This window comes from Mercenaria mercenaria, chromosome 4 (genome assembly GCF_021730395.1).
Source record: "Mercenaria mercenaria strain notata chromosome 4, MADL_Memer_1, whole genome shotgun sequence".
Classification (NCBI taxonomy): Eukaryota; Metazoa; Mollusca; class Bivalvia; order Venerida; family Veneridae; genus Mercenaria; species Mercenaria mercenaria.
The window spans coordinates 3,172,866-3,200,101 of NC_069364.1; the positions used below are offsets into that span (position 1 = coordinate 3,172,866).

At 35.3% G+C, this 27,236-nt stretch overlaps 1 protein-coding gene across 1 annotated transcript in view; it reads left to right on the top strand.

Annotated features, from left to right (window-relative positions):
- Positions 1–22,178, top strand: part of LOC123553166 (uncharacterized) — a 34,732-nt gene extending 12,554 nt beyond the window's left edge. The window contains exons 10-11 of the mRNA XM_045342909.2: positions 16,783–16,906; positions 20,561–22,178. Of these exons, the coding sequence (XP_045198844.2) occupies positions 16,783–16,906; positions 20,561–21,809 (1,373 nt within the window). The 3' untranslated portion in view covers positions 21,810–22,178. The remainder of the gene's footprint in view (positions 1–16,782; positions 16,907–20,560) is intronic.
- The last annotated feature ends 5,058 nt before the right edge of the window (positions 22,179–27,236 follow it).

The following is a 27,236-nucleotide window of genomic DNA, read 5'->3' on the forward strand; positions in this document are numbered from 1 at the left end:
CAAAATGGCCGCCAAATTAAGATATTTCTAATATAAATATGTAATAGTTCTACATTATTCAAAAACATGTGGGGTTCTTTATCAAAGTTACGTGTAACATAGTAACAGATTAAATTAACAACACTTTTTTCAAAGATAAATAACTTTTAATCCAAATGTTTACTCCGTTAGGAGAAAATAAGCATTTAAAAACCCGGCCGGCCACTCTAGCTTGACTATTTCGCCAAAAATAATTCACGTTTGTTGTAATTGCAAAGAAATTGCTGAATACAGTACACTAATTTTATATTTGGAATAAATTTACAGGACAGAAGCTAAATCCATAAACTGTTTATCATATATGTAATTATTTCAAAATAATATAGATAGAAATATTTGCTTTCATAGTCCCATTTGATGTTAATTTTATGCTCATTTCATGCCTCGAGTTCATACAGCAGCTGGTAATGCTTTTATCGCATATACATAATTTATAACTTATATCTGCGCATAAGAGCCCAGTTATTTTACATTTACAACTGAGGGTCCTACATCCAGATGTACATTTACAAGCAATGAACTCAATACAAGCTTTAGGAATTGGATCACGGGTAATAAGAACTGGCTTAAGTGTGTCATCTGCCACCTTCCATCCCATGTCAGGAGCAGGCAGGTCTGCATTGAGAACAGTTGATTGGTTCCTTACCAGGGCTTGATAATGAGCTCTTCTAATGTAAAATGAGCAAGCATCACTTGTTGGGGATATATGTTCAGGACTTGTAGACCTGCCAAACATAACATTTTGAGCACTGTCAGTACTTACATCATCTTGGCCATACATTTTGCAAATCAGATATTCACAGTTGTTCATTACTTCATCAGACAGTTGTCCATATCTAAGACCTATCAGTTTTGCACTGGCTGTAAACACTTTAAATACAGATCTTTGGAGATTCCACAGAAATGTGATTTTGTGTCTCAGCCAGTGTGCATGAAAGGCAAGTAAATTTCTACGCAGCTCTTCAGTTATTGACGATTTATTTAACACTGTGTTCGCTTGAATGTGTTTTCCTTTTTTTCACTGTTCCAGTCATCATCCATACTGGTGCATTTATTTCCTGCAAGTGGCATAGTAAGAGCAAATTCATCAGTATCTCTGGCAGAAACAACAACAGTGTTACAATTTGATCGTTTACTACAGTGAACAGCATGGAGAATGATTCTTCTGTCAGCTTCCTCGCATTTAGCCTTTAATTCATCCAAATTAAGTTCAGTGACAATGTTTCAACAGTTTCTTCTTCCTAAAAGCCGACGCCAACAGCCAACGTCCTTTCTGTAGGCGATTGCATGATCAGCTTCTGATAAAAATCTACTACGTCAATTCTATTTGCATGAAGTGCGAAAAAAGTTACACCAGATTTCAAATAATTCATTGAAATTTGCAAACCACCCATTATAGGGCACTGTCCATTTCAAATCCACAAGCTTAAAGTAAAGAGCCTGATCAACAGTTATAACTGAATGTGACTGTCCCAGTCTTTCTGATAAATTATATGCGTACACTTCTGAACAACAGTGTTTAATGTATCGATATCGCATTCTCACCCAAACCAAAATACAAGCATGCGGCAAGCTTGTGAGAAGTTTGCCATAAGCTTGCGCAAGCTTACTGCAATCTTAAAAAGATTGCAGCCATGTAATTTAATGCTTGCAGATGCTCGCATAGAAATTAAGTTTGCGGATAAGTCTTGCTCTGCAAGCTTGCAACGGGCATCCTGCGATCTTAATATTATTTAAGATTGCGACAAGCTTGCGATCCTGTAACCTTTTTAAAAGTCTTTTAGTTTACTGATACATATAAAAGGGAGGTAATATGTTAAACGATTGATATTAAACTTTTTATGTCAGAATATGTTGTTTTGAAAAATAGTGTCCCTGATTGTTAAATCTTTATCTACTGATCACTAAAGATATTGTTTTATGAAAGTGCGAAAGTTTTACAAACTGTGCAATTTGTCAAATTAAAGGAAGTATATAATCAATTTTTTATTCTCTAACATTATTAAAACTGTTTCACTATAGGAAGATAGTGTAGTTTGCAAGCTTGCGCAACCTTGTTATGATAACAAGGTTGCGCGAGACTCGCAAATGATTTTGTCTACACCCATATAAATGTGTGTAAGTTGGCAAGATTGTGCAAGCTTGCAATCTTGTTATGATTGTTTAAGTTTACAAGATTGCGCAAGCTTGCAATCTTATTACTATTGTATAAACTTGCAAGGTCGCAGTTAAGATCGCTAGGGTTCCAATCGCAAGCATGTGCGACCTTACAAGCTTGCAAGATTTTAAATAGGTTACAGGAAGCGCGCAAATTAGTTTGCGCAAGCTTAAATTATGGTTGCGATGGTTCCAGTCGCAATCTTGCTGCATGCTTGATAAGATGGCAACTGCAATCTTGCTGCGACCTTAATGCAAGCTTAATTAAGCTCGCCATTTTGGTTTGGGCAGTAAGATTCAGCGGAATAACATGATCAGTTTCAAGATCCATTGATACCAGGTTTTTTTGGTTTTGTTTTTTGTAGCTAAAGATGTGTCTACCCTTAGTATTTCTCTGTAGCTCAGTGTGTGTCCTGCACTATGAAATAGGTTAACTGAATGTTTTAAATTAGTCATCTAGTGCAACGTACTTGCAAGATCTAAGTGTTTAGGGGTCAATTTTTACCATCACTCACTCCATAAACAGTATCTTGTGCTACACTTAATATTTTTGTTTGCCTATCAGATTCAGGATCTTTATGGTCAATTCTTCATCTAGAAGCTCTTGGCCACCATACCTTAAATACAGAAACATGAACAGACACTTCGGAACACAGTTTACTGAATCATTTTCAGTCACACTTAAGTCAAGAATGTCCTTCCAGAGTGAACAAATTAGCCCTTAATTTAAGCGCTATGTGTACTAATGACAAGAAGTCGACACTGGAATTATATTTCTTTATTGTCAGCCGTTCATCACTATTACTAGTAATATTATAATGGGCATCTCTAAGCATTGACTTAGCACATTCATATAGAACAAGAAGTGTATTCCTTTCATCAGAAGATATATGTAGTAGAGTTACAAACTAAAACTGGTTTCTCAGTTTACGTTGTAGGGCTTCTTTGAAAGATGATATTCCAGAATTAAATGACACAGAATTGTTGAAGAAGTCTGTTCAGTATGTATGCGGTATCTGTTCCAACTGTCTGAAAGCTGCAGTATTTGCGATTTCATTGCAGCATATCCACGTTCATGTGTAAGAAAGATCATTGCAAGATCTGTATTTGAGTTGTCCGACCTGGTTTTGCTCCGTTTCTAAAAGAATTCAAACATTATTAATGATATTTGCCCTCCGTTGACATCAGAGAGTCATAATCGCATTGTGTTGTCATTTTTAGCATCCTTTAAAATACTATCACTGACTACTTATGTTAAAGAGCTTTTCATGTTTTTTTTCTGTCCTGACAGCACATACACATTTCCCAATTTAGTAGGAGTATATGATAAGTTTGATGAGGATGCAGCTTTATCTGATGTTTGTTCTATATTAAGCTTAGCTTTGACTGAATAGTATGTATTAGTTCTTTGGGGACAAAATTAGAATAACACTTTCTATGGCAACGTATTTTGTCATTTTCATCTATTTTTTCAATTCTACTAATGGCTTCATATTTAGAAAAAAATATCTAAAAATGTTTTGGTTCAGCACTCTCTTTTAGAGATGTTATGCCTTGAGGCTGTTTAGTTTCAAGTTTTGTTAGATTTTGCCTTCTGACAAATGATGCACTATTCTGTGCTATCTTGAACTGGTCTCTTGAGATTCAAAGTCTTGTCCATTCGTTCAGTGGAATATTTTAACACCTATAAAACAAATTAATATTTTTTACATATCATTCACAAGCAATTATAGTATATAATAAGCTAGCTTTAACAGATTCTTGTAAATGAACTTATCACAGATACTGAAAGTTAAAATAAATACAATTTCACCAAATCTTAAAATATAGCGAAGTATATAAAGCAAAGCATCTCTAAAAATTTTAGAAATAAAATATACATGTAAATTTGGCCTACCCATAAAAATCCTTCGAAAAGTCCTGATCCCATAAAGTATTCTTGACACCTTTAAAACCTTAATGGTCATGAAAGAGTGTGTTCTTGTCAGAGTTAATTTGCATTAACTAACAGGTAAAACACTCCATAGAGTTAAGATAAAGACTTTAACAAAAACATATCCCTGTCACACTTAATTTTCATCAATTATTATGATGCTAAGGTATTAAAAAGTTGATTATTAAATAAAATGATCTTACCAGGATAAAATACATTCTACATGGTATTCTGTTCATTACAGACAATGTCATGTTAATTAAGTTTTAACTACCCCATTGTTTATTTTTTCTTAAATGTCTATTTTAAAACGGCAAAACCATTTCATCAAAAATATCATTTTCTTTTTGAAATGAAAATTCCAGCGGAAGTTTTCAATTTAATACTTATTCTGATTTTTACATTTTTATTCTATAAATGATGTTGGATATTTTTTTTTTTAAAATTAAAAAATAATGTCTTCAAATTCCCCTTTTTGACTTGTGATATATTTCATTGATAAATTTTTACTCAATTATGCTAATAACATGAAATAATTTCTTAAAACATATCTAAAGATAAAAATTTGTTTTATTAAGTAATATCGATTTTTTTTGTTAAAGACAGTGGTAACCTTTGCCCCCATTTTTACCCTTTCAGAGGCATTTTCCAGATGACCAACATATATATTTGGATTCAGCATACCCAAAATATGTTAAAAATGTATGTTGGACTAATGACAGTAAAGTTGGTAGGCAGTTGGTAGTTGGTAATTGAACATTCGTATAACCAACTACATACTAGTTGCCAGTTGGTTATTCAAAATTTAGTGTAAACTTCTACTACATTTTTAACTCAAAATAAAACACAGTCTAGCAAAACTTATCAGTTTGGAGGTGTATGGTTTTCAATTTCGCATGAATATGCAACTTCTTACTGGAATGTAGCTAGTTATTCAAATTTTGAAAAGATCCAGACCTATTATGATTAGACAAAATTATACAATTTAAAACTTAATTTTCTGCAAGAATTCAGTATCAAACACAATGTTTAGATGAGTCTTGAAAACAAAACATTCAAGAGAGCCATTTGCCAATTCGCATGTGAAAAACCAACTGCATACTGATTTGCAGTTGGTTATTCCACATGTTTCAGGAAATCATTTTTGTCAAAAATGATAAAATCATTCAACCTAACATTTTATTTGCTCAAAAAATTTAATATTCAACACTTTCAATGTATTCAGCAGTCTCCGTGAACATCAATAGAACCAGTTGCCAATTCGCGAGCCACTTGCCAATTCGTAAGCGAATAACCAACTGCCTTCTGGAAGGTAGTTGGTTATTAAACCTTTTTTTTTTGAAATTCTGTCTTTCAGTTGAAAATGATTTATTCTTTCAATTCAGTCGCTAGTTTGTCTTCAAAATTATATTTAACTATCGAAATGCATTCAACAGAGCCAGTACCAATTCACAATATGTTAAAGAAAATCTTTTGTTTAAGACGTAACAAAGTGCCTGGTTTCAGGAAAACTGTTTTTCGTCAAAAATGATAACATCATTCAGTTTAACTAATACTATTTGCTTTTTCTTTAAGGAATAATAAATCTGTTCCTATATTTTATCAGTTAATAAAATATAGGCAGGAGATACGATATGCTATAATTAAATGACGAGTGCTTAGCAGGAGTGTTTTAATTATTCGCATCCAAACGACTGCCCATATTTTATTAGACTAGCCACAAGACTGATAATAAATATATTTCTACATTTTTCCCCTTTTTTGACGAATTCAATTTCATAGAGACAAAAGCCAGTCTATTTTAGAGATTTTCACAGAGGCTGATGTTGAAATTATGATATTGGACATAGGATATAGACTGGCTCAGTTCACTACATTTAATCATAAAAATGTAAAAAGATATATCATAGTCTAGGAGCTAGTCTAATATTTTATTAAGTGATAAAATCACAAATGATACTCCTGGGAATTCATATGAAGGTGCTGCCAATAAGACCTTGTCAACAGTAACAGAAGGGGTTAATGTCTTCTCCAAGAGGCAGATAACAGTACTTACAATGAAAATTATGTTTTTTTATCGTTGTTATCATTAGTATGGTTAATTTACTTGTTCAAGTCAGTTGTACTCTTATCAAAATAGTAATAAATTTAAAGTAATGATTATAGAAAATACAAACACGTAGAAAATCATTTTTGAATATGTAATTATAAGTGATACTTTTATGAATTAATAGTAGACTTAAACAGTAAAAAATATATATTTGAAAATCAACATAAAAAACAATTCGGTATAATGGAGAAATATGAAGATTTATTTCACAGGAAGAAAAATGACGAATTCAGCAGCTGACTTCTAACCCAGGTCAGAGAATGAACCTACACCGATTTCCTTAACACTAATGTGCTAGGAAATAAAAAATAATCTTGAGGAAAATTATGAAATGGAAATAACTCAATATAAAAAATGTAACTGAAAATAAAAAGAAATAGAAAAAAATGTAGAAATTAATTTAGATACGATGCATATTAAACATATTTTAACATACAAAAAGGGGATTCTCAAACATATGTAAATTTTCAATTTATTGAATATAGATTGAATATTATATGAAATTTGTTGTTTACAAGCGGACAATAAATGATCAATATTTTTTCCAAATAATTGCTTATTTTGGTTTACTTATGATAAAAGAAAACAGTCCATAAAATTTTCATTACATTTATTGGAACCGTAGAAGTACTTCTAACTGAAACTTTTTTAATTTTCCTATGCCCCTGAACCTGTCCTGAAACGAACTTAGGTAGTTTAATCACAGATGTTTGGCGCTGGTGAAATGTGAACATTGTTTAACATTCCAAATGCGTAATACCGCCATTAACGCCATCGATTTACGACCTCAGATTCCTTGTTAATTTATGACTCTGAAACTGAAACTGATAATTTGATTAAGCGCCTGTTTCTATATAATGGCATATTCAGTGGTGTTGTACATAATAATAATAATAATAATAATAATAATAATAATAGTAATGATAATTACAGTAATGATGATAACATAACTTTATTTAAACAAACAGTCATGACCGCAAACTGCCACCTGAGGCTATTTTACCTTTACCTAATGTACTGTGTTATTGAATTTTACCTGCAGGTTTGTTTTTCAATATATTTTCAATGGTGATTTACTGCCATACTGATATATTTCCTGGTAGGCAAATTGAATTCCTGGAAAATGTCGAATACTAGTAACCAACTGGCTCTCCTGGCTCTCCATTGTGTTCCAAAAACTGATCTATATATTGAAAGTGTTGGATATTGATATATAAAAACAAATTGAAAAAAAAATTGAATGCTTCTGTTGTTTTATGTCTGAGAAAAGATTTTCTGAAACATCTTGCAAATTGGCAACTGGCTACCGGTACCTTGGTACTTGCGAAGACTACCCAATCATTTAAAGGATTAACTTTCTGGAAAATGTCGAATAACCAACTGCCTACCAGTAGGCAGTTGGTTATTCGCTTGCGAATTGGCAACTGGCTCTCCTGAGTGTTTCCAAGGCTGACCTATACGTTGAAAGTGTCGGATATTGATATAAGTATCCAAAGATTGATCTATATATTGAAAGTGTTGGATGTTGATTTATAAAAACAAATTAAATCATAAATTGAATGCTCCTGTTATTTTATGTGTGAAAATAAAGATTTCCTGAAACATATTCCGCGAATTGGCAACTGGCTGCCTTAGTACTTTTTAAGGCAGCGAGAAGGCAGCTGGTTATTCGCACGCGAATTGGCAGCTGGTTCTCCTGAGTGTTCTTAAGACTGATCTGTATATTGAAAGTGTTGGATGTTGATTCATAAAAACAAATCAAAACATGAATTAAATGCTTCTGTTGTTTTATGTCTGAAAATGTCACGAATTAGCAACTGTCTCCCTTGCTACTTGCGGAGACTACTAAATGCATTTAAAGATATATCTGTTAATATTTAAGAACAAAACGAGAGTTTAAATGAATGCTTTTGTCTTTTGACCAAAAAAATGACTTTCTAGAAGATCTCCAATAATCAACTGTCTACCAGTTGGTTATTTGCATACAAATTAGCAACTTGCTTACCTGAGTGTCCCCAAGACTGATTTATATATTGAAAGGGTCGAATATTGATATATAAAAACAAGTCAAAAAGTGAATTAAATGCTTCTGTTGATTAATGGCTAAAAAGATTTTTGGAACATTTCGCAAACGATAACTGGTTCCCTTGGTACTTGCGAAGACTACTGAATGCACTTAAAGGAATAAATATCTTTAAAAAATAAGAACAAAACAAGCGTTAAAATGAATGTTTTTATCATATTGACTTTCTGGAAAATATCGAATTACCAACTGCCTACCAGTAGGCAGTTGGTTATTCGCGTGTGAATTGGCAACTGGCTCACCTGAATGTTTCAAAGACGGATCTATATATTGGAAGTGATTTGTATTGAAATCTAAAAGCAAATTAAGTCTTATTGTATGATTTGATCCTTTTAAAGGAGGTTTTGATTATTTTTCAAAATTTGAGTAAATATTTTCTTTCCAGTATGCAGTATTCATGCGAAATAATAAGTGATAAACCAATGGATAACATATGCTGTATTATGTTTTATTCTGAGTTTAAAAAGGTAATCGAACTTGCTAATACATTTTGAAAAACCAACTGGCAACTAGTAAGTAGTTGGTTATTCGAATGTTCAACTACCAACTGCCTACCAACTTTACTGTCATTTTGGACTAAATACTAACAAAATGCTTGTAACTTCTTAAATAAGCTTATATCTGCAAAATCGGATTAGACTATTACATAATTATACAGCACTTTTATTTATACATAAAATGCATATAACGAATCATGTGTTGTTAAGCGTATGTATTTCCTAATTTGATCACAAGAACTGGTTGTAATAATAATAATAAAAATTTCAATGTGCAAAAAGGTTTTAGAAGACGATTAACATACAAGTTGATTCTGTTCTGTGTATGGCAACCTGTTAACATATACTGCGAGAGAATCCATTTGGTTTTAGGCTGGCGAATTTATTCGCCAGACTATTATAACCATAAATCGAAATTCCGCAAAGTTCAACAAAAGTTCAAATGTGTTGAGACTGACAACACAAAACCGTTTCATGCGCAATTCAGATAGTTCGCCACATTTATCAGTTTTGCCACATAGTTGTATAAAGGTTGTTAAACTTACCTGTTTCAGTAAATCTGTTTGCTTTAACGTGTTATATTAATGTTTTATTTTTCTAACGGTAAATACTTGAAAGATAATATTAGAAAATATTACATAATGATGGTAAATTAATTCACCCCTATGAATGAAATGTCTGTATGAATGGAACTTTTTCGTAACCCAACACTGTTGACCATTTCGTTATAGATTATGACCCCGGCCTGTAAATAGCTAATTAAACAAACGCTGGTTCCGAGAAACAATTACCGATTTGAGTTACACTGCGCATTATTTGACGACCTGACATACCATGGAAAATGAGAAATATGAAATATCAATTAAAAAGAACTTATAGTGATACGAGTTATGTCAGGTCTTATATTTAAGGCTAAAGTTGTAAGACTCTATTCTTTCAAATCATTTGCTATAGGTACTAAGGTGGTTCGATCCTCGGGCGGGGCGTATGTTCTCCGTGACTATTTGATAAACGACATTGTGTCTGAAATCATTAGTCCTCCACTTCTGATTCATGTGGGGAAGTTAGCAGTTACTTGCGGAGAACAGGTTTGTACTGGTACAAAATCCAGGAACACTGGTTAGGTTAACTGCCCGCCGTTACATGACTGAAATACTGTTGAAAAACGGCGTTAAACCGAAAACAAACAAACAAACGTAATCGCTGCGTGGAATTGCCACAGTAAGGCTATATACCAATAAAAGAAATTGTTCTTTGTTTCATATAAAATTCAGCTACTTCAGAACAATTTTGTTAGCTCACCTGTCACATAGTGACAAGGTGAGCTTTTGTGATCACCCTTCGTCCGTCGTCCGTCGTAAGTCCGTCCGTCCGTCCGTCAACAATTTCTTGTCTGCACGATAGTGGTTTCATTTATGATTTTATTTTAACCAAACTTGCACACAACTTGTATCACCATAAGATCACGGTTCCTTTCTTGAACTTGCCAGATCCCATCATGGGTTCCAGAGTTATGGCCCCTGAAAGGGCCAAAATCAGCTATTTTGACCTTGTCTGCACAATAGCAGCTTTATTTATGATATGAATTTTACCAAACTGGCACACAACTTGTATCACCATAAGATCTTGGTTCCTTTCTTCAACTAGCCAGATTCCATCTTGGGGTTCCAGAGTTATGGCCCCTTAAAGGGCCAGAATTAGTTATTTTGACCTTGTCTGCACAATAGCAGCTTCATTTATGATTTGATTTTAACCAAACTTGCACACAACTTGTATCACTATAAGATCTCTGTTCCTTTATTGAATTGGCGAGTTTCCTTTATGGGTTCCAGAGTGATGGCCCCTGAAAGGGCCAGAATTAGCTATTTTGACCTTGTCTGCACAATAGCAGCTTCATTTATGATTTGATTTTAATCAAACTTGCACAAAACTTGTGTCACCTTAAGATCTCGGTTCCTTTCTTGAACCGGTCAGATGACTTAATTGGTTCCAGAGTTATGGTCCCTGAAAGGGCCAAAATTAGCTATTTTGATCTTGTCTGCACAATAGCAGCTTCATTCATGATTTGATTTTAACCAAACTTGCACACAACTTGTATCACCACAAGATCTTGTTTCCTTTCTTCAACTAGCCAGATTCCATCTTGGGGTTCTAGCGTTATGGCCCCTTAAAGGTTCAAAATTGGATATTTTGGCTTTTGCAGCCATATAGAGACTTCATTTATGGTTTTATTTGATACAAACTTCCAAAATATCTTCAACAACAATAAATCTTGAATTCCATGACAAATCAGATCCAATCATATGTTCCAGAGTTATTTTATATCTGATTACCTCCCCTGATTGTAATCGAAATGGATTTATATCAGTAAGTACTTACAGGACTTATTTGAAATTTCATTATTGTTATTAGTTGGACTGAGACAATCAGGGTAGATAACTATGGACTGATTTTATGTCAGATTACCTCCCTTTATTTCAAATTAAAATTGTTATATCTCTATAACTAATGAAGATACTGATCTGAAATTTCATTTATGTCAACAAATTTATTTGGCAGATCCTTCTTTTGTCCACTTACAATATTTATTTTTAGCTCATCTGTCACAAAGTGACAAGGTGAGCTTTTGTGATCGCGCGGTGTCCGTCGTCCGTCGTCCGTCCGTGCGTCCGTGCGTGCGTCCGCAAACTTTTGCTTGTGACCTCTGTAGAGGTCACATTTTTCATGGGATCTTTATGAAAGTTGGTCAGAATGTTCATCTTGATGATATCTAGGTCAAGTTTGAAACTGGGTTACATGCCATCAAAAACTAGGTCAGTAGGTCTAAAAATAGAAAAACCTTGTGACCTCTCTAGAGGCCATATATTTCATAAGATCTTCATGAAGATTGGTCAGAATGTTCAACTTGATGATATCTAGGTCAACTTTGAAACTGGGACACGTGCCGTCAAAAACTAGGTCAGTAGGTCTAAAAATAGAAAAACATTGTGACCTCTCTAGAGGCCAAATATTTCACAAGATCTTCATGAAAATTGACCAGAATGTTCATCTTGATGATATCTAGGTCAAGTTTGAAACTGGGTCACGTGCAGTCAAAAACTAGGTCAGTAGGTCAAATAATAGAAAAACCTTGTGACCTCTCTAAAGGCCATATTTTTCATGGGATCTGTATGAAAAATGATCTGAGTATTCATCTTGATGATATCTAGGTCAAGTTCGAAACTGGGTCACATGCGGTCAAAAACTAGGTCAGTAGGTCTAAAAATAGGAAAACCTTGTGACCTCTCTAGAGGCCATATATTTCATGAGATCTTCATGAAAATTCGTCAGAATGTTTATCTTGATGATATCTAGGTTAGGTTTGAAAGTGGGTCACGTGCCTTCAAAAACTAGGTCAGTAGGTCAAATAATAGAAAAACCTTGTGACCTCTGTAGAGGCCATATTTTTCATTGGATCTGTATGAAAGTTGGTATGAATGTTTATCTTGATGATATCTAAGTCAAGTTCGAAAGTGGGTCACGTGCCTTTAAAAACTAGGTCAGTAGGTCAAATAATAAAAAAAAACCTTGTGACCTCTCTAAAGGCCATATTTTTCATGGGATCTGTATGAAAATTGGTCTGAATGTTCATCTTGATGATATCTAGGTCAAGTTTGAAACTAGTTCAACTGCGGTCAAAAACTAGGTCAGTAGGTCTAAAAATAGAAAAACCTTGTGACCTCTCTAGAGGTCATACTTGTGAATGGATCTTCATGAAAATTGATCTGAATGTTCACCTTGATGATATCTAGGTCAAGTTTGAAACTGGGTCACGTGCCTTAAAAAACTAGGTCAGTAGGTCAAATAATATAAAAAAAACCTTGTGACCTCTCTAGAGGCCATACTTTTCATGGGATCTGTATGAAAGTTGGTCTGAATGTTCATCTTGATGATATCTAGGTCAACTTTGAAACTAGGTCAACTGCGATAAAAAACTAGGTCAGTAGGTCTAAAATTATTAAAATCTTTTGACCTCTCTAGAGGCCACATTTTTCAATGGATCTTCATGAAAATTGATCTGAATGTTCACCTTGATGATATCTCGGTCAGTTTCGAAACTGGGTCAAAACTGGGTCACGTGCGGTCCAAAACTAGGCCCGTAGGTATAAAAATAGAAAAACCTTGTGACCTCTCTAGAGGCCATATATTTCATGAGATCTTCATGAAAATTGGTGAGAATGTTCACCTTGATGATATCTAGGTAAAATTTAAAACAGGGTCACATACCTTCGAAAACTAGGTCAATAGGTCAAATAATAGAAAAACCTTGTGACCTCTCTAGAGACCATATTTTTCAATGGATCTTCATGAAAATTGGTCAGAATTTTTATCTTGATAATACCTAGGTCAAGTTCAAAACTAGGTCACTATGTCAAATAATAGAAAAAACGACGTCATACTCAAAACTGGGTCATGTGGGAAGAGGTGAGCGATTCAGGACCATCATGGTCCTCTTGTTTTAATAACTTCCCTTTTACATTACTATAAATAGCTTATTTTAGTAACTTTTTTATTATTGGCCGTAGGGAAAACACGAGACCAGTTTTCTGTGGTACAACATGGATGGTACCTCCAATTTTTAGGTGTTTTTTAACATATCTATACCTTGTAAGATTTTTTTTTGGTTAAAGTCCTTCCCTTTGTTGTTCCTGTCCTTTGGACTTAGATATTTTTTCTGAGGACCTTCTTGTCCTCAAGTGCAATGATAACAGGTGAGCGATATAGGGCCATCATGGCCCTCTTGTTACAGTTTCTAGATTTTCAGTCCGTCGTAGACCTATTTTCCACAAGATATCCATACATTTGCTTCAAGAAAATGAAAAGAAAAAGGGGTGTTGAATAGTATGCAGTGAAATGCAAGTCAACTGAAGTCAGGTACCCTCATATTGCCGCATTTCAGAAAGCGGTCCGCAGAATAAACACCCTACTTTCGTTTTCAAGTAAACAACTCGAAAACATGCAAATATGAGCACGAAAAGTGTCCTATTTTATGTAGAATTCATTCCACGAGTGAAATAATGCCCATTTGGCCCCCGATTTACGCGCAAATGGGTGAAAAATGGAAAAAATAGGATCTATTTATTAGGGACTTCTTTCGACTACACCACGGAAGCACATTTTGGACCGAATATCTGCATTATGACCAGTAACGTGAGAAGGAACAAATGACCATATTCTACGAGTTGTATGTCTAAAGAGTGACCATGCTATATATTTTATTCATTCTGTCTTTTTTTCTTTTTTGCTATTTCTATACTAAATTCATTTTAGAAAGATTCTTGCGAATGCTGAAAGATATATTGCAAAAAGTGCCTTGTCACCATTTTGTTAAAAGGGCGTAGATATAAGCGATTTTTGTTTAAACACACGTTTTCAGCTGTATTTCAGGTTCTATTAAGATACTGTACCCGTAACGGTAATGTTTAACAAATGCATTAATTGATACAGTCCTGAATTTAACACTGTTTCGCTCTGTGTTGCATCTTTAAACGGCTTTTACTGTGTCGTTGTTGTTTGATTGTTTCTTTTATTTGTAAATCTTGTATAAATTATGTTTTTTCCTCCAGCTGAAACAGAGACAAGTTTCAGAGTGATAGGCATTGCGCAAAACGATCGCAGAGAAGTCATTTTACCTCGTGTGTTTCTAAATGAAACCTCAAAGTATTACGTAACAATTATAAAACACAAAATAAAATTGTCGATAACAATTTTTCTTGGGAGCCTCGAGTAAGAGAATTTAATCGGACAGAAATTAAGCTCCAACTTTTAAGAATTATAGCCTTGCTCTCTATATTCAAAAAGAACCATAGGGCAGAAGTAAAACCTGCCTAAAACCTGCCTACATTTCTTCCAAACTTTGTAAACTAAAGAATAGATGCAAAATCAAGAACTTATGCAAAATGTAACAAAGTATTTTCAAAGACGTCTAAACATTCACTCTTCATGTTAAATTCAATTTACACAGCAAGAAATGGCTAATCAAATGAAAAATATCAGCTTTTGTACGACAAATCAATGATAATAAGTATTGTAAAAAAAGCAACAGTTTTTCTTAATAGAAAGAAGAAATATAATGAACAAAGATTGGTCCTAGTGGTGCTTGAACCTACGCCTTCCTGAAAAAATTAGTTAAAACAGCCTATGGTAGGAATTGAATACTTTTCAAAAAAAGGGAGGTACACTATTACGGGTCCGGCAATTTTCCTAATTATCGTATTAGGGAAGGAACAGGACTAGACCATTATCATTAACAGTCCGGTTTATAGTGGTATTCCCTCATACCGACAAGAAAATCACCCCATCTGATCAATGTTCATACATTCATAAATGTGTTTGTGTATGTGTGTAGGTGGGGAGGGGGTTGCATATCGAAGTATAGATGTTGTGTTTGCTACCTTTATACTTTATATGATATTATGTCCCTCAATGTTTATTATTGCTTCTTTATAAACATCTATAAACGGATATGGCACGACAATTGCCCAATAATAACGTGAACCCAGTTTCATGATCGAAAAACTAGAGTCAACAATCGACAAACTAGGTTTTTCGAACGTAAAACCAAGTTTTTCGAATACTTACCGACATTTTCAAGCGAAACATAAGATAACGGGCGGTGACCATAGTTAACGCCCATGAACCTAGGTTTAAACTAGCTTTTTTTCTACTGAATTATGAATTTCGGTCGTTAATCTAAGTTCATGAGTGTGAACCTATGTTTACGGGCGTAGTCAAGGGTTCACGAGTGTAAACCAGTTTATGAACGTGAACATATGTTAACGATCGAGAACTTGAGTTTACGACCGTGAAAATGGGTTTACGACCGCAAACATAAGTTCTGGCTCGTGAAAATAGGATTACGACCAAAAATTATAGTTTTGTTCGAGAAACCAATTTTACTAACGTAAACCTAGGTTCACGTTCGTAAACTAGGGTTCATCTCGTAAACTCAAGTTCATGGTCGTAAACATAGGTTCACGCCCATAAACAATGGTTCACGGCAATTTAATAATTATATTTTTGGTCGAAAAACTAGGATTATCGATATTTATATATACTTTCGTGGGAAAACATAGGACAACAGGTGTAAACCATAGTTTATGCTGAATCCATGTTTACGTTCGATAAACTAGGTTGCTCGTTTGAACTTTAACTTGGGTTTACAAACGTGGACATATGTTTACGAGTGTGAACTATGGTTTAGGACGTTATCCTTTGTTTTCGCTCGAAAGAATAGGTTTACATGCTGTTAAGTTTGAATAACCTAGTTTATCAATCGTGAATCCTAGTTTTTCGACTGTGAACCTGGGTTCATGTAATTATTGGACGATTGCCATACAAGTCGCGTCTGTAAACTATGGTTCTAGATCATAAACAATACAGGGGTTCAAGATTCGTAAGCGCATGTTCACATCCGAAATTCATGGTTGATTTTTTAAATCCTAATATATCGACCTTAAACCATGGTTTAATTTTGATAAACTACGTTTCTCGAACAAACTATAAATTTCGTTCATTATCCTATGTGGTTTGATTGGATTACGTTCTCGGAACCTGACTATTTTGTAAGATATTAATTTTTGTGGTTTCAGATTCCCAAGTGAGCATTATGTGCCGTTTCTCTCACTCACTAATTATGTTATCCCCAATGAAGCAAACACAGTGTATTTTTTCACCATCTGTAGTCCGTAATATCCTTACACTACCTTCACAAGTTAATCAAGATGGTTCATCACATCAATACCCTATGATCGCCTTAGTTTGATATGGAAAACCCATAATATCTAAGATTTTGCAAACATCTTTCCCGCACAGATTTCATCCAGTGTTTTGTGGTAGCCATCCTTTCTGTACTTTCAGTACTTTGATTGATATATTTTATTAAACATTACTCCTCACATATTATCATTTTTATCGCATACAGGTACGGAGAGAAAGGCAGTGGATAATCTGAATAAATTAAACTTATATAGAGAGACGAGAACCACATGCACGACTATGACAGGTGCATGTAATGTAATTCCTGAGCCGATAGAGACGTCAAAGAAGTATGAAACGTTATAACCTATTTTTGTTTAATATGTTTAATGTTGAAAACTAATGTTCTAAATGATGCAATTAAATAATTTGTGATGTACATGCAGATACTATTTACATGATGGTCTTTCCGTGAAAATAGCCTGATTCAATACAGCTGATATTTGTATATCTTAGTACAAATGTATTGGTTTTTTAGCTCACCTGAAGCAAAGGGTGAGCTATTGTGATCGCTCTCCGTCCGGCGTCCGTCGTCCGTCCACACTTTCCTTTAAACAATATCTCCTCCTAAACCACCAGGCCAATTTTGATGAAACTTCACAGGGATGTCCCTTGGATAGTCTTCTTAAAAAATTATTCAAAGAATAGAATTCCATACAGAACTCTGGTTGCCATGGCAACCGAAAGGAAAAACTTTAAAAATATTCTTAAAAATAAGGCTTTGATATTTTGCGTGTAGCATCATATGCATCTAGTGGTCCTCTACCAAGATTGTTCAAGTTATCCTCCTATGGTCAAATATGGCCCCGCCCTGGGGGTCACCTGGTTTACATTGACTTATATAGGGAAAACTTTGAAAATCTTCTTGTCCAAAACCACGAAGCGTAGAGCCTCAGTGCTTTGCATGTAACATCATCTAATAGTCCTCTATGAAGTTTGTTCAAATTATGCCCCTGGATTGAAAAGAGGCCCCGCCCCGGGATCCCAAATTTTACTTAGAGTTATATATGAAAAAAAACTGAATAATCTTCTTGTTTTAAACAACAAAATCTAAGCCTTTGGTATTTGGCATGTAGCAATGCCTTGTGGTCCTCTACCAAGATTGTTCAAATTATTACCCAGTGTCAAAAGAGGCCCTGTACCGGGGGTCTAAAGTTTTAAATAGACTTGAATAGGAAAAACTTTAAAATTCTTCTTGTCGAAACTGCAAGGCCTAGGCTTTGATATTTGGTATATTGCATTGCCTAGGCTTTTGATATTTGGTATATTGCATTGCCTAGAAGTCCTCTAATAAGGTTATTCAAATTATGACCCTGGGGTGAAAAGAGGCCCCACCAAGGGGATCCCAAGTTTTACATAGACTTATATAGGAAAAGTCTTTAAATACTTCTTGTCTGAAACCACAAGACCTAGGCCTTTGATATTTGGCATGTAGCATTGCCTTATGGTCCTCTCCAAGATTGTTCAAATTATTACCCTGGGATGAAAAGAGGCCCTGCCCTGGGGGTCCCAAGTTTTACATAGACTTGTATAGGAAAATGTTCTTGTCTGAAAGTTAAAGGATTAGCCTTTGATATTTGGTATGTGGCATTGCCAAGTGGTTCATGATTGTTCAAATTATGCCCCAGGGGGTGGGGAAGGTCCCATCCCGGGTGTCACTTGTTTTAGTTATATAGGAAAAAATACTTTAAAAATTACCTGATCATATTTCCTAGACTGTTTAATTATAATTACCTGATGACCCCAAGCAATTAGGGGTCACTTGACTGTGACCATGACCTACTGACCTACTTTTTTATTGTTTAAGATACAGCCTTGAAACTTGGATGACATATACAGTTTTGTACACCGATTTTAACTGCATAGAAATTTGGACTACGTCAATAACTTTCAATAAAGATTTCAATACTCATTTTTAATTTTCTTAGCCCTGACCTACTGACCTACTATCTTGTTGTTGAAGCTACAGCAAAAAGATTTGGACCACATGTGTAATGTTTGATACAGATTTCAATACTCATCTTGAATAGTCTTAATCGTGACTTACTGACCTACTTTTTCGTTTTTGTAGTTACAGTATTGAAATTTGGACAACATGTATATTTTTATACAGATGTCAATACTCATTTTGAATAGTCTTTTAATCTTGACCTTCAGACCTACTTGCTTGTTTTTGAAGATACAGCATTGAAATTTGGACCACATGTAGAACTTTTGATACAGATTTCAATACTCATCTTAAATATTATCAACCCTGACCTACTGACCTACTTTCTTGTTTTTTGAAGCCACAGCAAAGGGATTTGGACCACCTGTATGGTTTTTTTAACAGATTTCAGTACTTATCTTAAAGAATCTTTACCATGACCTTCTCAACTATTTTTTGTTTGTTTTTGATGCATTAGCAAGGAAATTTGTTCAACCAAGCTATCAAACTCATGTGAGCGATATAGAGCCGTGATGGTCCTCTTGTTTTCAATATGATTATATGCATGGTTATTAGACCTTTAAGTATACGTCGTATTACATCGTCATATGAGATGGTTTGTAAGTATTTCAAGGAATTGCCTCTGGTAACCATATTTATCAGTTAACAGAATAAGTACGTAAAAAGAACGGAAGATTGGATATTAAATAACAGAGTAAAGATTAAACTGGATATAAAAGACTTGAAGTATGATACTCTTGACTCCGTTCGGCCTCCATATGCTTTACACACATACATTTGCTGTTAGTTTCTTCACACCGTTCAGATTCCACCCTTCCTCGTTTCACCGCAGACTGTTTGAAATATCCACGATTATAAGAATTTTTACTGTTGACTAACATATCTTGCGTCCGTAAGTATCGGTGAATATTAGTCTGTGTTCAGACCCTTTGTTTTGTTCACACGAGATAACTCCTGAGGCTATTCAAATTTTGTATAATTATGTCATTTGTCTTTTTTAAGGGATTATAGGAATGGTCTGCGACCGTCCTTCCGTCCGCCCTTCCGTCCGTAACAAAATCGTGTCCGGTCCATATCTCCTTAACCCCTTGAAGGATTTTCATGAAACTTGAGTCAAATGATTACCTCATCAAGACGATGTGAAAAACGCATGAATCAGCCTTGTCGGTTCAAGTTCAAGGTCACAACTCAAGGTCAAAGGTTTAAGCCTGCCATTTTGTGTCCGCTCTATATCTCCTAAACCCCTTGAAGGAATTTTATAAAACTTGGGTCAAATGATCAGCTCATCAAGACAATGTGCAGAACCCATGAGTCAGCCATGCCGGCTCATTGTCAAGGTCACAACTCAAGGTCAAAGGTTTGAGCTTCCATTTGGTGTCCACTCCTTATCTCTTAAACCCCTTGAAGGAATTTTATAAAACTTGGGTCAAATGATAACCTCATCAGAACGATGTGCAGAAATTATGAGTCAACCATGCCAGCTCAAGGTCAAGGTTACAACTAAGGGTCGAAGATTTGAGCCTTCCATTTGGTGTCCACTCTGTATCTCCTTAACCCCTTGAAGGATTTTCATCAAACTTGGGTCAGATGATCACCTCATCAAGAACTCATGAGTCAGCCATGCCAACTCAAGGTCAAGGTCACAACTGAAGGTCAAAGGTTTCAGCTCTATATCTCCTAAACCCCTTGAAGGATTTTCATGAAACTTTGGTCAAATGATTACCTCATCACGACATTGTGCAGAATTCATGAGTCAGCCATGTCAGTTCAAGGTCAAGGTCACAGCTAAAATCAAAGGTTTACCCTTTCACTATCCATAGCAGTGGCGGGGGATTTAGCTGTCGTTCAGACTGCCTTATCAAATCAGAGCCAGGATTTATGAAGACATGATCAGAATATATAACAGATTTTTTTTTTAAAGCAAGGATTATCTAGTCGGTAGCCAGACTAGTGAAATATAAAAGAAAGAATGTTAACTCTCATCCTCTCTCTTCAGAGATTCCCGCCGTTACATGAATAAAACACAGTTGAGAAATGGCGTTAAACCGAAAACAAACAAACTCTTCAGAGATTCCTATTCTGGACCGGGTTTATCTGCCAATGAAAAAAAAAGAATGGAAACCGCAGCACAGGGTGGTATTTCAAAGGTAAAAGAGTATTTAGAAGCTAGAAATAATGAGTGGAAAAATATTCCATTACATATTGCCCTAACTGGAAGCTCCGGAGTTGGTAAATCAAGTTTCATAAATGCATTGCGCGGCATAAAGAAGGGGCAAAAAGGGTTCGCTGAAGTTGGTGTAACTGAAACAACATCAAAAGTCACGTGTTACCCTCATCCCAGAAACGAAAGCTTTGTATTTTGGGATATGCCGGGAGTAGGAACACCCAATTACCCCAAGAAGAATTACTTGAAAGCAATAGGGTTTGAGAAATACGATTTTTTTCTCATACTTACATGTGGGAGGTTCACTGAAAATGATCTGTGGTTAGCAAATCAAGTAAGAACTCAAAATAAGACGTTCTACTTTATCCGCACAAAAGTCGGCGTTGATGTTTATAATGCGCGAATGACTGATCCAAAAGCACACGAAAGGGATGTTGTCGCAAAAATTCGTGACGACTGCACTGGCAAACTGGAAACAGCTAAATTTAAACATCCTTCTGTATTTCTGATCGAAAATTACGACATTGCAAAGTACGACTTCGGGAGGCTCGTTGATACATTACTGAACCAACTGCCTGAAAAAAAACGAGAAGCCTTGGCACTTTCTCTAACAGTTATGACTAAGGAAGTTATCCTAGCCAAAAAGAATGCCCTAGGAAAAAGAATCTTTGTCATTTCTTTAGCATCTGCGCTAGGTGGCGCGGTTCCTCTTCCGGGTTTAGGTGCAGCTATTGATACAGCTCTAATATTAGAAGAAACGGAAGAATACAAGAGACAGTTTGGACTTACAGAAGATGCTTTACTGAAACACAACCCGCAATACGCAAAAATGATAAAAGACAAATATTTTCAAAATGTAGCGCAAATTGCCGCGACCATCACAATTGACGAAGCTGCTGAAAATGCCGTTAAATTCGGAATACCGATACTTGGTTCCATTATATCCGGAACTGTTTCGTATGGCGTCACTGTTACGATGTTGTTGAAAATTTTGGATTCGATGGCAGATGACGCTCTCAGACTGAACGAAGATATGATAACAAGTCTCTCGTCATATACTGATGTGAAGTACTATTACTGACAGAAAAGAAATAGTAAGTCACTGATGCTGCAACAACATCGTAAAAAAGTAGTTAATGAGATGACAAGTATAACTGTACAATAGCTTGATAAATCCCAGGTGTTACTTTGGTCTATTAAATTTCAAGATAGCGATATAAGTTACTTAGTTACTTACTGTAATCTTGGAAAGCATAAGTTCTTTAATTTCCTGTGTTTACGTTTGTCCAAAAGCCAACATTTATATTCAACTTTGCCAAAAAAGGAATGATGACAGAATCATATTTTTCCTTATACATTGTAGGTAACTGGATAGTTTTTAACCGAGTTATAACATGTTTTTTTAATATATTTTCCATATATCTTTTTTGTGTATATGCCTACATATACCTTGCTAAAGGATTTTCTTGTTCTTTAAACGTGGATCTTTGTCTTTGTTTTTCTGCCACATTTACCGTTTTGTTCTTGTATCTGAACTCCGTTTAGTATCAATATCCATTTACATTCCGTGTAAACGTTGTTTTTATGCCTCTGAAGGTGGGCATATTAAAATCGCACTGCCCGTCCGTCCGTGCGTGACTCTGTGCGTCCGGTAAATTCTTGTCCGGGCTGTAACTCTTCCATCCAAGGGATTTTGAAAACACTTGGCATAAATGTTCACCATAATGAGACGATATGTCATGCGCAAGACCCAGACCCATAGCTCCAAGGTCAAGGTCACACTTAGAGGTCAAAGGTTAACATGGTCTGTTTCGTGTCCGGTTCATAACTCTGCCATCCATGAAGGGATTTTGAAACAACTTGACATAACTGTTTACCATAATGAGACGATGTGTTATGCGCAAGACCCATATCCCTAGCTCCAAGGTCAAGGTCACACTTACAAGTCAAAGGTTAACAGGGTTTGTTTGGTGTCCGGTCCATAACTCTGCCATTCATTAAGGGATTTTAAAATTACTTGGCATAAATGTTCCTCATAATGAGACGACGTGTCATGAGCAAGACCCAGGCCCCTAGCTCCAAGGTCAAGGTCAGACTTAGAGGTCAAAGGTTAACATGGTCTTTTTCTTGTCCGGTCCATAACTCAATGATGAAGGGATTTTGAAATTACTTGGCATAAATGTTCCCTATGATGAGATCCCAGACCCAGACCCCTAGCTCAAAGGTCAAGGTCACACTTAGAAGTCAAAGGTGTTCCTTATCTGGTCCATAACTCTGCTATTTAACACGGGATTTGGAAATGATTTGATACAAATGTTAACCATATTGAGAAGATGTGTCAGTCACACTTTTGACCGAGGCCTCTTAGGTCAAGGTCACAAAATGATATGTGATTTTTTGCGCATACAACTGTGGCATTCTTGGGCCTATTTCGGGGGCATTTGTCACCAATATTGACAGCTCTTGTTTTATTTTATTTTTGTTTTTATTTATTTGATTGGAGGTTATTGCCGTTTGAATGTTAGACTTTTGAAGAACTGATATCATCGCTTTTATTCTTATTGGACGGTTGTCGAAGACAAACCGGCCAGTGCAACCACACTCCCCCCCCCCCCCCCACCCACCACCTTCTCCACCCCTACACAAAAATTTACATAGACGATATTTTCGCTTAATCCATTTTTTAATCACTTCAAGATCTAGTAAAACTCCGTTGAAATAAAATAGTTCCCTTCATGAGTCGCCTTGAAAAAATGCGAGTCTGCAAAATTAGATCTATTATCAAGAGTGATATAGAGCTACCAAAATATTGTAACAAAACAGTTGTATTAAAAGTTGTCCTTTTATTTATTGATTTTGGTCGTAGGAATATGCATTGTGATGCATAGAAAACGTTAGATATCGAATTGGTGTATCTATATAAATTTCCAAAGGCCAATAGCCCAGTATTGCTCTAATGCAAAAAGATCGCGCCAAAACTGACCACATGACGGGTCACATGACCCCCTTCTTCGCTTCATTGCCAAGGAAGACGCCATATTGTTGTTGAAGACATACCGGCCTGTACAAATGCATCTTTCCCCTCCAATAATATACATACGGGGAAAATCTTTTGATTTTTTATTACTCCTGTGATTTCGAAAACCCGTTGAAATAAACTAGTTCAATACTTTAACAGTATTATGTTTGTTTGAATCGGAGTCAATAGACGCTTGCAGTTTACGCCAATTACGGATGATTATAGCGACCCGCTTATTCTTTTGAACTGTGAATAACAATGTAAATGAGTGTTTGATAATTAAATCAAAGCACTGAGAGGACTGATGTGGGCAGCGGTTGACAGCTTCTGGTAATAGGCATGAACAGTTAGCTTAAGTTTGGTGATTCTAGTTAAACTACTTTTGATTAATAAGCATTTTCAACCTTTCTTTTACCAAATCAAGGGATAAAACTCTGCTTTTACTCCGTCAGAGGGGGTAAAATAATATATGAGCAAAGCTCGTGTGCTTATTGAAAATTTTGTGAGGTTTGGTTAGTTTTGCTCAAAATCGTTTTTGAATTATAAATATTTTTTCAACAAATCAATGGGAAACATCCTGGTTTTTCTGGAACAAGGGGAATAACAGTAAATGTGAGCAAAGGTCATGGACTAATTGATAACTATGTGTTGTTTGGAGATTCTAGTTATAACAAGAGCTTGCAGAACATTTGCATGAATTAACTGACAAGGAACAGAAATTATTTGGTCACTGCCTGCTGGGCATTTAACGTATCGATCGTAAATCTATAATCATGGGTCATTTACCAGTTTTAAATGACCTCCGTATCAAATTTGATCTTAGACCAAAGCATAATCTAGTTTTCTGGCAAAAAAGTTCTATTGTCAATGTGATATTGACATTTGACTTAATGAACTTAAAACCAGTAGCGGTCATTTGCTGGTCATGACAAATCTCCCGATCTCATGCTCCTAGGCCCAAGGGTTCTCCAGTTATCATCCGGAAACTGATTTGTCTTCAGACCGACCAACATCCATTATCAAACATTAATATTTACAATATACCCCTCCTCCTTCGAGTGAGGGCAATTAAATTTCAAATTAGAAGATGCCCGTGTCTCCCTAGTCCACCAATGCATAGTCGTAATGGGCAAGAAGTCAATAGAGGATAGGAGCGAAAGACAGATGTTTGGCTGCAATAGAGATCATCTACTTGGCATGTCCAATCACCGTATGATGTTACAAAATTCTGGGTCAAATGGTTCTCAAGTAAACCGTGTTGCATGTTCAGGCCCCTGTGACCTTGATCGTCGATCGGGTGAGTTCAGAATCAACAGGGGTCACCTATTCTGCATGTCCATTCATCCTATGAAGTTTCAATATTCTGGGTCAAGTGATTCTCAAGTTATTGATCCAGAAAGAGTTTTTCCATCTTCATGCCTCTGTGACCTTTCCTTTAAGTCAAGTGACCCCAGAACATTAAGGGTCATCGACATTGTAATTCCTATCATCGTTATTGAAGGTTCTGGGTCAATGATTCTAAAGTTATTGGTTGGAAGCTGTTTTCAAAGTTCTGGATCCTGTGACCTTAACTTTTGATCAAGTGATTCAAAAATCAATAGGGTTCATCTACTCAACATGTCCAATCATCCTATGAAGTTTTGACATTCTGGATCAAGTGGTCCTCAAGTTATTGATCAGAAACGGGTTTTCATATTCAGGCCCCTGTGACATTGACAGGTAATTTTTTTATTTTTTTTTTTTCAAATGACATCTCATCTTGGTATTAGCAGGCTATGAATATATTATACATAAATTACATAGATAAAAGACACTTCAGAATAGTTCTTAAACTAAAAGCACTAAAAGCAACCATAAAAGAATATTTAAAATTGAATGAATTAAATGTTTCATTCAATTTTAAACAACCAAAACAATTACTACTATCTACAATATCGGCACACATCATGATCTTCGGGTTGCATTCAGTCATTTTTCAGCTGTAGATTAATATAATATGCTTTATATTCCTGACAATATGCATGTTTTAGTGTTGTTAAATTTGGTCCTTTGGGATCATGGAGTCCATTCAACATATGTGTAATAGAGTTCTGCTTAAGCCGGCGCTAGGGTGCACATTTCATTACCTCTCATGAACAGACTTAATCAAACCGAGTCTGCTATTATTCTTCTTGGCTGCTTCCAAAGGATCTTTTTGCGAATAATATTGTTCAAATTCAAATATTGAAAACTGAAATTTTTCTAACTTAGTTTGAATGATCTAAAATGATTTCATTGCAGTCTTCCGAATCCCGCTATTGTATAATTATGCGAGAAGAAATCGTACGCCAGAACGTGAATATTTGGGGACGAAAACACCCGCAAATTAATCGGCGATTAAAAGGCGAATTTGTTAAAAATAATGTTTCTTTCTAATTAATTAACCCTTTAATGGTATGGCAATTACAAACACAAGCTGGAATGTAATATTAAATCAAACTGAAGTGCATACGTTCGTATTTTCGGGAAATAGGTACGAATTTTTCGCCCCCTCCGTTACTGCTGCAATTATTTTCCTAAGTCGTGCAAATAAAAATTATTTACGTAAATATTATGAAAGGACAGTACCTTTCTCTATGAAAAATAAATAGGATAACACCTCTTCTGTTGATTTCATGCAATAGATCTATATCTTTTCATAAACCTATTTCTATGCAACAAAGTTCAACGGATACACGGGTGCAATTTTATCCGAAAATAGAACGCACACCGTGCTACTTAGATGTTTTCTGATCAAATGACAAAAACAAGCTCTTTGGTGTTGTTATAATAATAAAATTTTGATTAACTTTTCTAGCAGGAACTGAGCTTTAATTCAAAACGTTTACAAAAGACGCAACTTGGTTTTAATACCGATTATATAGATTTTTTGTAGGTTATTTATAGTTTATTTTGGTCACGTGATCAAAGCAAGCATGATCATTTTCATACGCGTTGTTTTTGTTATTAAATATAGATTACGACAAATTTGTACTTAAGCAGTGCATTTTTTGATAAAGTTGAATCTCAGAAGCTTTCTGAAAGTTAACAGACTTGAATTACGTAAAATTTATGGAGGACATGGAACTACTTGTTCTTCGGTTTCGGGTAAGAATTTTGACCGTAATTTTGTGGTATGGTAAATCTGTGGTCACGCTTCGCTGCCCACAAAAAACAGTGCCCGGTATACTTACACAAAGAGCTATAAAAAGATTTATTTTATATTTCTTTGATTTATCTTGATTTTCAACGTATGCTGCCGGAACTGAAATCAGTTATGTATAGATATATACATATTTATTCACAGTCATAATCGTGCAGGGCTGTAGCTTTGAGGTAGCGCGCTCGCTTTACACCCCAAAGGTTTGAAGATCGAACCCGACTGAAAACATGTTAATTTTTTTTTTGAATTTCACCAGTTTTATTTTTTTCTAATGAATTTAACATGAAGTTTGCAAATGTTGTCGCAAT